This window comes from Poecilia formosa, unplaced genomic scaffold, assembly GCF_000485575.1.
Source record: "Poecilia formosa unplaced genomic scaffold, Poecilia_formosa-5.1.2 Scaffold160, whole genome shotgun sequence".
Lineage (NCBI taxonomy): Eukaryota > Metazoa > Chordata > Actinopteri > Cyprinodontiformes > Poeciliidae > Poecilia > Poecilia formosa.
The window spans coordinates 1144902-1157272 of NW_006800099.1; the positions used below are offsets into that span (position 1 = coordinate 1144902).

At 43.0% G+C, this 12371-nt stretch overlaps 1 protein-coding gene and 1 long non-coding RNA gene across 3 annotated transcripts; one reads left to right on the forward strand and one right to left on the reverse strand.

The window, feature by feature from the left end:
• Nucleotides 1–190: 190 nt before the first annotated feature.
• On the forward strand, nt 191–2443 carry LOC107837626 (uncharacterized). Its single transcript, XR_001663665.1, has 2 exons — nt 191–338; nt 430–2443. It is a non-coding gene; the product is annotated as an uncharacterized LOC107837626 (long non-coding RNA).
• Nucleotides 2444–3722: 1279 nt separating this feature from the next.
• On the reverse strand, nt 3723–12220 carry LOC103146550 (helicase-like transcription factor). Of its 2 annotated transcripts, none has more exons than XM_016677725.1 (25): nt 12124–12220; nt 11670–11872; nt 10997–11163; nt 10790–10920; nt 10612–10694; nt 10122–10193; nt 9121–9312; nt 8973–9047; nt 8831–8891; nt 8708–8759; nt 8518–8579; nt 8352–8398; nt 8137–8257; nt 7934–8025; nt 7493–7636; nt 7208–7340; nt 6947–7082; nt 6263–6442; nt 5993–6108; nt 5699–5880; nt 5456–5575; nt 4956–5068; nt 4703–4883; nt 4320–4400; nt 3723–4196 (listed from the first exon to the last, which is right to left on the reverse strand). In XM_016677725.1, the coding sequence occupies exons 2-25, from the start codon at nt 11865–11867 to the stop codon at nt 4053–4055; spliced, it is 2883 nt and encodes a 960-aa protein (XP_016533211.1). In that variant the 5' UTR covers nt 11868–11872; nt 12124–12220; the 3' UTR covers nt 3723–4052. The 2 variants fall into 2 exon arrangements, with proteins under 2 accessions (XP_016533211.1, XP_007564591.1); XM_007564529.2 differs by having other exon boundaries at nt 8137–8247; nt 8351–8398; nt 10778–10920.
• Between the last annotated feature and the right edge of the window lie 151 nt (nt 12221–12371).

Consider the following 12371-nt stretch of genomic DNA (forward strand, 5'->3'; position numbering starts at 1 on the left):
CTAAACATTTAAAACATATTTACACTTTGATGATGTGATATTTATGCTAAACTAAGGGAAGTCATGTTATCGTCAGAATCTTTATTAATGTGAAAATATTTTCCACACACTTTTTTATTCTGAAAATCAAACATCTTCTTCCCGTGGTTGTTCCCGCGAACAAGATTTTGAGTGTTACGTAAGCCGCGAGGTAAGGAGTCGCCAGTTTGCGCCTGCGCCGTTTCGCTTCCTCTGAGCCCGGTTCCTCCCCAGACTGAGCAACAGACAGAGGGGAGAAAAACTCAGCTGGGGGCTCCCGGCGAAACACACACAACTCAGGAGCTGTGTGTCAGAAGACGGTATTATTTTTTGTTTTTGCTTTGCTCATGTTGGAATATTTTATTTCAGTATTTTAGCTTCACAATTGAACTTTATTTAAACTAAAACTAGGGTGGGACTGGACGGAGATACGAGTGTTTAGCCTCATTGAATTGAATGCCTACTTCTAAGGCCGACTGGTGCGGGTATGTAAAATCTATGCCCCTCTTGTCATTTGTTGTTTCTGCAACACTACAGAGAGAGTATTTTTGTTTTCTAATATGAAGGTATTTATTCCATACATATAAAACAAAACGGAACAAAGCTTAGTGGAGCATCCAGGGGTGTCAATGTGAGTCTGACGTCAGTAATTGCACACAACCCAGCCTCGTTTTAATTAAAACAACCCAAAAAGTTCTCTTCATTTTACAATGCGAAAATAATTTTCTTCAGATGAATTTGTATCATATGACTTTCCAAGTGTAGTACCATGTAACATGTGTAAATATGTTATACAGTGTAATGTTACCATTGGGGAGTACCACGTTACTCTTTCTACAGTGACAGTGCTACTCTTGGACTATACTAGAGGCAAAAGAAGAGTAACAACGCTACACTTGGACAATATAATAAGTGAATAATGTAATCACTCAAAAAGATCAGAAAGATCAGAAAAGATCCAACCTGAAGTAAATAGAATTGAAGTTTACTATTATTTTAATAATAACAGGGTTATTATTAAAATAATAATAGAGAGTTGTTTGTCTCTCTATTGAAATAATAGTAAAATATTCATGTGTGATTTCAATCAAGTCATTATCTGATCTAACAAAAAGAAACTGGAGCTAGGTGGGACCTGCTGCCAACAGAGTAATGCATCACGCCTAAATCTGTATCTGTGATTTTTTTTCTTTTAGACTTTTAGCCCTAACCAGTGATCTGCTCAGCAAACCAAAATAGCGTACACACCTTGACTGTGTGTCCTGAGGTCACATTTCTACCTGCTTCACACTCCCTGATTGTCAGATTTATGATTTTCAGCCCTCAAAATATTGACAGAGGGATGAGGCAGCTGTTTGAATAACAGGATAAGGTATGCAGCTGCACTCTGAGTTTGTGCTTCACTTGTAGCCAGAGCAGTGTGGTGAAAAGCATTGATAAAGTTCATGTGAACCCTGCACCACATCGTATGCTTTAATATCTGGCCATGGGGATGAGGTGGTTCTGTGCTCGTTAATTAGCGAGGGTGGAAGTGAGCAGTGTGTCAGCTCCAGGACTCCTTTCAGGAAGTCCTCCTCTGAATATCCTTTTATAGAAGTCGAACACAAAAGGCTTGTTGTCCACTTCCTGTAAACAGCTTGGCGGCTGTGTTTGCAGCTCTCTGGTTGGTCGGCCCGGATCCTGTGACTCTCTGGGGCTCGGGGGAGTTCCAGGATGAGGAAGTGGGCTTCCCTTGACGGCTGCCAGGCACGGGGAATAGAAAGTACTCTTGATGCACAGAGAGGGTGGAAAATAGGGAACAGAAATTATGAAAGGGCAGAGGGATGTAACTGATTGTGAGGCACATGCACGTAAAGAGCTTCTGTAAACTGAGAACAGACGGGGAACGGAGGCAGAGGTTTTACTGGCTGTCGAGAATTGAGAGTACAGATGAAACAATCAAAAGTCATGGATATGCAAATGCCAGAGTTTTAAAAAATGTTAATGTGAGTGGAGCTGAAATTTTTTACTCAATTGGCAAAAAGCACACCACCCACGTTAGTTTAGTGTATGAATGTCTTTTATCAACTTCTATTTTAAACACTAAGTTGATAACATCACCAGGTTAGTTCTCCAAATGCTATTTTTATGAAAATGTAAATACTATTGACTTCTGGTTCGTTTGAAGTCTTACAATAGTTATATTACATGATGTGACACTGTCATGTGTGTCCCATTTTTTAATGTCGGTCCACACATTCGTCCGTCCGTCATCTTCCACTGACTCAGTCGGTTCTGGTACACTGACTGCATCACCCTAGATGCAGTACCAATTGACCTGCCTGTCTCCTGCTCCATTTTTCCCATCTTTAACATTTATTAATGTGTATTTACTCAACATGCAGAGTGAAAGATTTTCAATATTTTATATTTAAATGCCCCAAAACATTAGCAATCGCAAACCCTTGAATCAAGCTCTCACCCACGCTCTTGTTAGAAGATAGATGTGAAATGTTTAATGTATTTCTTATACGGCTGATCATTACATCTATTGTTTCTAGTTTTTCACACTAGGGTAGCAGACATAATACCAGAAATAATTTTATCAAATTTCCCACAATCTCTCAGTTTTTCTCATTTTTGTCCAAGACGGCTCAGCGACACTCAAGATCAGGAAGTCTCTCAGATCACCCTCTTCATTTTTTAAAGGTCACACCTGATAGTTGAATTGGTGACATATGTTTTTAAAACAGACAAGCAAAATCTGATTAACACTTGCAAAAATGATCAAATATTGCAAGGANTTAAGAACCTGCTTTAAATATGTAATAAATTACGGCGTTAATATTCACATAACCTTTGTTAATAATGCTAAGATGGCTATTAATTAATCAGTTGTCAAACCTATTGTTGTTCACCATTGTCTGCTTGACCCCTTGATCAAGCCTTTTCTAATATTCCACACAACATGTAACATTGTCCTAAAATAATGACCTATTTATTTTTTGCCAAATAGTTATTTAGGTTTAAAAAAAATCACTTTGGGCAAAAAAAAAAAAAAAAATTGTGGGCTTTCATTTTAGGAAGGTGAATATATATGATTTATGCTGATATTGTATCGGCTGATACTCAAACCTGCAATATCTGTATCGGAAGTAAAAGTTATGACACCTTTTAGTTCTAAAAATTAGCAATGCAGTATAAATGTGAAATGTTTTTTTTTTTTCAGCTTTCTAAATTCCTTAGAGGAAATCTGTGCAGCTCCTCTATTTAAAATGTCCGTTTGTATTCTGGGATTCAAATCAAATCTTGATGTAAAAATGTGCTAAATTTGAATCTGAAGACTTTAATACATTTGCCACTGATAAAAATGTAAAATGACTCTGAGGCAATTATCTCATTAATAGATTTGTATTAATAGAGGCTAAGAAGGATAATCTTCTTAGCTTCCTATACTATTAGAAGCAATGACTTATGAATTAACGATGTTCAACATCAGGAAGAGACGATCTCAGAGCTTAAGATGGAACCTTCAGTTCTGATCCACTTTCACCTACAGATATTCTGCTTGCCTGGTTTCAGTTTGAATCACTTTTTTTTTTTTACTTGGACAGGTTTTAGTCTGCAGCATGTTCCTCCTCAAGCAGTAGCTTTCTGCAAAATTAAGTTTCTCTTGGAAGGATGCAGCTAAATATTGACAACCAAAAGTGTAATTCGAAGCACTACCAGTACAAATACTTTTTTATTTTCTTATTTTTATTTTCAGAAAGCTATGCGGCAAGAAATTGAATGTTGTATTGCAAAGCTGGATTACATCCAATCATCGCGACAACCGGTGAATTTTGTTAAATCAACTCGAGCATAAACCTCATACCACAGGAATGCATTTCATCTCTTTTAGCAAAACAAGGTATGAACTTAAGCTCTTCCGTTTTCACTGCAGTTTTATGCAAATCACACATCCAGATCAAATGCTCTTTACCTGGACGTGTTAAACGTAAACAAGTAATGGCAGAAGAAACGAGCGTCGGCGCCCTCTGCTGGCTGACGGGCGTCTACACCTCCAACAGAGCTCTGATGTCATCGATCCGAGACGTTTTCCTGTCGGTACTGGCTGAGCCGAACGCCTTCTCCACCAAGTCCTGCTTCTTCTTCTGGATCTTCACCATGTTCTCCTCCACCGAGTCCTTCACAATGAACTGCAGGAGCAGACGCGCTAATCAGCTAAATAAATCTATTTGCGCGCAGCGAGAATTAAACGGAGGAGTGAAAAGCACAGCGACGCTGCTGCGCAAACATCCATTCGTTGACGGAGTTCTGACCTTGGTGACGACGACGTTTCTCTCCTGGCCTAAACGGTGGCAGCGATCAATGCACTGCTCTTCGGTAGCCGGGTTCCAGGCCTGAAACGGACAAAGGCGGCAGATTAAAAGAAAGAGCAAATATCCTGTTATGATTGGATTTCTCTGTTTGGATCTGCATGATTCCCTTTTAGTTGAATAGAGTTGGTAATCTCCAGCCATGCTGATAGAAATCACCCTCACTTCATTTATTTATTAGATAAACAAGTCACACTGCAGTCTTATGACCAGCCTTTTGTAACTCGTTCTTTGTTTCTTTTCTCAGAATGATTTACTGAAATCAAAATGCACGAGGCGTTTCTAGGTCTGAATCCATGTGTCTGCTGCAGGAGGCGTGCTCTTACGGGATCCATGAGGAAAACGCGAGACGCCGCGGTCAGGTTCAGCCCCACCCCTCCGGCCTTCAGCGACAGAAGCATGACTCTGGGGCTGTCCGCCGCAGAGCTCTGAAACTCCTGGATGATCTGAGTTCTCTTCTTCTGGCTCATCGTGCCGTCCAGACGGACGAAGCTGAAACCGTGCTCTCTGGCGAGGTGGGAAGAGCGAATGAAAAGCCTGCTTCGGCGGTAAACTGAGTGACGGGTGCTCTGCGTTTACCTGAGCGGGGTCTGAAGGACGGTGAGGAAGCGCGTGAACTGAGAGACGACCAGACACTTGAGGCCGACGTCCTCGGACCGCAGCCGGAGCAGGTTTCCCATCAGCGCCTGAACCTGCAGGCACGGAGGAGGAAACGCATCGACTTTTCAGAAACTGTCGATATCTGCTTATCTGATGCATCTACAATGGTGTTTAAAATAAAAAATTCACTCGCCTACATTTACCCAGGAGAGACGATGAAAGTTTTGCTTTTATAGGTTTGTTAGATGTTTTCTTACTTATTTCTTATAAATATCTTCAGAGGTGGGCAGAGTAGCCAAAAGTTTTACTCGAGTAAGAGTAGCACTACTTCAACGTATTTTTAACCAAGTAAAAGTAAAAAGCAGCCGTCTAAGAAATTACTCAAGTAAGCGTAAAGAAAGTATGGACATAATTATGACCGCGTGGGAACACTGCAGAGAACCAGAATCTCTCCTTCAGCCTCGATGTACCGCTCTTACCTTCGAGCTCGTCCTCCACCTGTCAGACTCCACGCTTTTCTCATCTTCCATCTCCTCTGGAGGAAACTCCACCAGCTCGCTGGTCTTGATTTCGCTTCGACAGAGAGGACACCGGGCCTTCTGTCGTGAAATCCCACCCAGCAAGATAAAAAGAAAAAAATGCGAGGAAACATTTGGCGTCTAGTGGCAGGTTTACCAGAAGAAATCCTCTCCTCCCTCCCCCAACCGCTTGACGCCGAGTACCTGCTCGCTGCTGATGACTTGTGCGATGCACGGCCGGCAGTAAACGTGGGCGCAGTGAGTGATGACGGGCATTCGGATGGAGTCCAGACACACGGAGCATTCCTCGTCCGAGCCGCTGGCCAACACCAGACGCATTTTCTCCACCAGACGCTGCCGCAGCTCCGCTGGAGTGTCTGCGGAGGCTGCGTGGTGGTGGGGGGGAAATAAATAAATTAATAAATAAATAAAAATCCCAAATCAGAGCGTTTCCAGAAGCCTGAGTCAAAAGGTTTGACTCGGGTTTCTCTGGCTCACCTAAATCTGCAGCGATTTTCCCGATCAGATCAGGGTGGCAGCAGTATTGTCTCAGCCGCATCAAGATGGCGAGAACGTCGGCGTAATTCTTCAACACGGACCCTTCGGCTACATATCTGCAAAATGCAACACACATACCAATACATAGCAGGCGATGTAGACTGAACACGACAAATCAACTTTATTACCCAGCTAAACATCATATGAAAAGCTACTCCTTGCTAATTTTCCTGCTGTTTTCAAATCGCAGCTCCACGTCCGAGTCATCACCTGCCGATGGTGCGTCTCCCCTCGTTGCGGGCCAACTCGTACTCCTCCCTCTCCTGCGCGCTGAGCTCCACCTGCTCCACGTAAACCGTCTTCTTGGGCAGCGACACCAGGCGGCGCCCGTTTACCTCGCTGTTCTTGGTCCGCCTCAGGGTGATGCACTTCACCAGGGTCTGGAGGTTCCTACGAAGACATAATCAACGCCTTCACATCCCTGAGTAGAGACGGCACAATGAGAAATACGTGGTAAAGCTTTAGAGCCAGGAGAAGGTTTCTGTACATTTTAGAATCAGTGACCGTGAGATTTAAATAAAAAACCTGCAGAATATTCAGAGGGATGGACAGATGAAAGGAAAAACAGACCGACTGATTGGTGGACATAAATTTCACTTGTATTTGTATCTTTTAAAAAAAAAATCATTGCAAAATTCTGGTATTTATCATGCAGATAGTGAGATACAACAAAAAAAAAGCCTGATAATACAAATGCTTTTCCATACCGTATGGAAAACTATTTAAACCAAATTTCCTTTCTAAGACACGAAGCAACCCTGCGTAACAAGAATCAGCAAACTGCTGCATCACAACCGCAAAAGACACAAAAATCATTTCCACTCGAATCCGTCTGATTAAACTGCTCCCTCTAGTGTATTTTTTGCAGAAGTGCGCTTTGACGTGGCCACTCACTGCAGGCCGGCTCGGTCTCCTTGTATGACCGGCCTCTGGATGACCCGGTTCCACCACTCCCTCACATCGAAGGGCTTCAGCCGCAGGAAGGCAAGCAGCATCCACAAGTCCTTCACGCTGTTCTGGATGGGAGTGCCTGGAAAAAAACAAAACAAAAACAAAATAAAACAACAAACATGTTCTGCTACAAAAACCTTCAATCGTAGCAAAAATATTAGCATTTCTTTCTTATTTCCAGACTGTGTCTGGGTGTCACCGTACCTGAAAGAATCCAGCGTCTCTGAGCTTTCAGTTTGAGCGCGGCCTTGCTCATCTGTGCGTTTGGGTTTCTGATGACGTGCCCTTCGTCCAGAACCACCCTCAGCCAGTTGATCCCATGTAAAGGACTCGTATTCTGAAAGGAAACATGTGATGTTTGCCATCGGCCAATCAAATCCTACACTTGAGCCTTAGTTCTGAGACTTTAAGCACTTTAATAATAGTTTTCTTCCTTTCTTTGTGCATTTTATGGTTTTTGACGGTTCGCATCGACCCGTCCCAACTCACCCCAAAGTCGGACGAGAGGACGTTGTAGGTGGTGATCACCACGTCCTGAGAGGACAGAAAGGTCTTGCTCCTGTTGCGCTCAGAACCGTAGTACAGGTAGACGTTGGGCTTCACATCGGACCGGAGGTGCTGCTCGAACTGGTCCTGCACAGAGAAATAAAACACTGTGCAAAACATCCAAATCAACAGCATGGCAAAGCAGGCGACTCCTGCAGATGATTGAACTGGATTTTTCTTTAAGGGTGTCAGAGCAAACAGGGGTTGAATATAAATGCACAGCACAATTTTCAGAATAGGATTCTTTTACTTCAGCCTGATCACTATGTACTAATCTGCATGGTTGGTGAAATCTCATCAAAATGCACTGCAGCTTGTTAATGACGCGTAAACCCCCCCCAAAAAAAACAAACAAACAGAAAATAGAAAGTTGTGTTTTCTTACCAGCCAGTTGCTGAGCACAGAGAGAGGACAGACGATGAGAGTGGCCTTCGCTGATAAGTCATCTGTGCTCTCAGAGGTAGACACCTCTACACCTGCGTGTACAAAATGGCAAACGTCGATAACAACTTTCACGTTTTCTTTCGACTGAATCCAAACACGGAGTTAAGGAGGAGGCAGAAACAACCACCACGGGTTGAACTCACTCTGTTTAAGTTTGCATTTCTCCGCTGCTTTCTTCTTCTTTGGCTTGGTTTCCGACATCGTGCAACTCAAGGCAGCAGCAAAGCCCAGGTCTTCAAGTAACACCAGCCCCTCTGTGCAAACGGTAATAAATAAAAGGAATGCCACATTCACCGACTTGCAGATTTCCTCATCAACCGCCCTCGTCGCCGTTAGCAAATTTAAGGGAGCCTGAACCTTTGCTGGGTTTGCGCTTAGTGGGTTTGTGCTTCTCTTTGCCGGTGCCTACATGAAGGACGGGCAAGAAAGAAAAAAATAAACCCATTAAAAGAAAGGAAAAAAAACAGAAAAGCTGGATACACATAGTTAGATGAAAAATGGCCAGATTGTAAATTGGTTCTTACTTTTCTGAGGCTCATCTTCCTCCAGCACCCCGTCTGCTGCGTCGATCACGTCCTCCTTTGGACTGAACCACATTGTAAAAAGTCTGAGTTAGCAGGAGCTGAAAAATTACGCGCTGGTGAGTTCGAACGAAAAAGCTGAAACTACAAAGTGAAACAGAAATTAACAAAACAAATGGAAAAGCACGCTTACGTGGCGGAGCAGTGGGAACTTTCTCCTGCTGAATTAACTGCACTGCTGCTCCCTGAAATGAAAACATTCTATTTTTTTATTCATCTCTAGGTGTAAAAGAGCTGACCAGTCGCCTTCCAGTACCTTGCAGTTTAAAGCCTTCCAGAGACTTATTCTTAGCTTTGGTAGGTGAAAATGGCCCCACCTGCACACACAAAGGCAAACCTGTTATAATCACTGACTCTACCTGAATAAAGTGAGGTGGCGATTCAACGTGGCAGCTTACACATCTCTCCACAGGCAAGGGCTTCCCTTTGTGGAAGTTGGTAAGGATCAGTGCGATGGTTGTCAGAGTTTTACCCTGAAACAGAACAAAATAATCACCTAGAACGAGGATTAAATCATGCATACGTGCATTAGGCCTCGTCGCTCACCAGCCCCATGTCATCAGCCAGTATTCCCCCCCGAACTCTCTCTGGTATCTCTTTGGCGGAGAAACACGTGAGGCTGTTGTAGTACAGGTCGCCTCGCTTCTCCCAGAACGGCGGCAGCGCGTCTTTATTTTCCCGAGCGCACATCCAGGACAGCGCCTGCTTCTGGTGAGGCAGCAGCGGCGTGGCCACAGACTGCAGACACATACAGCCAGCCATGTGTCCACAGACAAACTCACAGTACCTCTCTCTCATTTTTTGTTGTTGTTGTTTTTTTTAAATACTCCTGTGCAGCAGCGTTGCACTCGGACCCATTTACTCGAATCCCCTTAAGATCAAAAGTTGCCTAAACCTGATAAATCACATCCACCTGTGTGAAGTCAGAACAAGTTAACTGCATCTGTTACAGATTTCTGAACAATCACCGATCTTTAAAAAGCCCGACCTGCCAAACCCGATTTGGGCCGTTTCAGATTGTTTTTTAATATCCGACACCGTCACTCGTTATAAGGTCACGATTAACCTCCAATGCGACGATCGCATTTTATTGAAAAGCACTAAACAATACCGGAGAACCAATGCAAAATTGTTTTAGCTGCACATATTACAAACAAACTAAATTTGCAGAGCAGGATAATCTGCATACGTGTTTTAAGCCTCTTACCAAAAATAAACAGCACGGCTGTCTTTTGATTTGACAAAACTATAATATTTAAGGTGAGTTGACGGCAACAAAGTGTCCTGAGATTTAGGTTTCACATGCAAGTATCAGCCAGTTACCAAAAACTAAAGAAATCTGGGCCGGTCGATCGGTGCAAGATACCTTTGCAACATTTTGTAGATGTTAATCTAGATGTTAATCATGCAGAGAGGAAAAAATGTAAAACTTTTTAAAAAAAATCAAGGAATACAACATTCATAAAGTGAAGCAGATTTTGCTGAATATAACAATAATCCTCCATTTTATGTAACAGTGCAGGGCAGCTTTCAACAACACAACTCACCTCAGCTGCTTCTTTCTCCCCATCTTTGCTCTCCATCAAATCCTCAAATAAGTTATCGAAGGCATTCTTTAACTGGAAGACAAAAAGAAATATGAAACGCCACTATTGCTGAATGTTGCCATGGTGATATCAGCTATGATTGACAGGGATTTCCTTGGCTTGTTTCCTTCATTATCAAACATATACGGCTCTGAAGAGTTAAAATGCGCATACAGAATGGGCAGTGAAAGCCCATCCAACAAGCCAGATATATTATTAGCTTGCAGAATTTGCATTCACCACACTTAAAGCAATATATTCTACCAAATATGGCATCCAAACAGAGCTTTCTGCCACTGAAAACACACCTTTATTGAAATAAATGTTTCATACCACTGGAAACAGGCAGCAGAAATGACAACTAAACACAACGCCCGACTCCAGAGTATCAGGATCTTTCCTGATCTTGCCCTTTAAGCTTCAGTCAAGCGTATAACTCTAATTTCATCACCTCCTCTGCAGTCAGTGGGATGGTGACGCCTTTCTTGAAGGAAAACGAGGAACCCGGGCTGCCAAAAGATCTCCCCTTTGCGCCTGAAATTGTAAGCGGTCAGGTCAACGACGCTCACCAGAAGTCAGCGTACAGAAGACGAGATCACCGAGAGGAGAGCGTGTACCTGCGGCTCCGCCTCCGTCCGCGTCCAGTCTGAACCCTCGACTCGCCATGTGCTTCACCACGGCGTCCCTGTTCTCCTCGCTCCCCAAGAACGACAGCGTGACCGGCATGGAGAAGCTGTTGTTGGTCCCTGAGTAAACCACCCTGACAACGACATGCACATTCAGCTTAAACCGACTGACCATCTTTGACTAAAGTTATTCTGCCAATCACAACTCACCCCTCTACTTTAGCCAAGCTGTTGTCCATAACATGCGCCATGGCTGCAGCCAGCTCCTTCCTGATGTGTCCCACCTGTCTGCCCAACACGTTAGTGACCATCACTGCGTTCTTGTCGTATGGATTGTGGGGCTCCCGTACTAAGCCCACCATCTCCCCTCGGTTCACCTGTCCGGAGAGCAAAGCGTTTAAGAAAATCGTTTACTTTCTCTTCACTAGAGAAAGAAAAAAAATTGGAGATCTGATCCAGATTTTTTTTTAAACGCAAAGGTTGATCATATTTTTAATGGGAAGTATGTATGGTGAGGTAAACAGCCTGTTCTGCAACTTTCTTCTTCTTCCTTTCTTATCTAACTGCAAAATCCTGAGAACATATGAAAATGTTTTTAATGTTATTCCAAATCAAATTTTGATTTAACAAACAACTTCTTGGAAATTTTGACAACACTCCAACTAACTAATGTGGTCAAGTACCTATTGAAATGCCCGTGTAAAAACAGACACAGGAAACTCTAAATCTGTTCCACAAGGGTCAGGTATGGCCCAATATTATTTTAAGTTTACATTCTTCCACTAGAATTATTCTGCCCTTTTCTGAAATCTTTTATCACATCTATGCAAAAGATATCATGAAGGAGCAACAAAGATGTAATGATTAAAGAACCGATGCTCACCACACCAGTGTAATATCTGAGCCCGACCACGGTGCCCCTCAGCTGGCCAAACAACACGCTGCCATCTGCATCCGGCTCCTGGGAGGCAGCAGCTCTGATGGCCTGGGACAGCGTCTCTGCAGCGGACTCAGAGCCGTCTGAGAAGAGGTCCACATCGGTGAATCTGTCTCTTCCAAACTTCCACCAGCGGGAAAACATGCCTGCTGCACATAAAAAAAGAACAAAACGCATTAAAAATGTGTCTGAATGAGGACAAAGCGGATAAAGTCACGACTTTCACTCAGCGTAGTAATTCAGTCAGCCTGTCTGTCTCAACAGGGACAACTTCGTCACATTTCAGCTAGCTTCTACGCTGAGTAACATTAGCAAGACAATATTAAACGAACAACACTTCATTTAAGCGCTGCATTAATGTTGCAGTTTTAACAGCAATTTCAGCGAGTTTTATTCATACTTTCAGTTCCCTCGCCGAGTTTTCAAAAATCAGGAGATCAGCGCTGTTGATGTTTGAGTTGTAATTCACTTGCAGTATAACTGCATGTTATAAAGTTGTACTTCCGGTGTAGACTTTCAAAATAAACACTTACTCTGTAGTCGAGAGTTACGTTGACTTTTCAGTTAATCCAAACTGTGGCTGGCGGAGATAGATTTCTATTTGCTTCGACATTGGATTTATCACGTTTTGTTATCGATCAGGCAGAG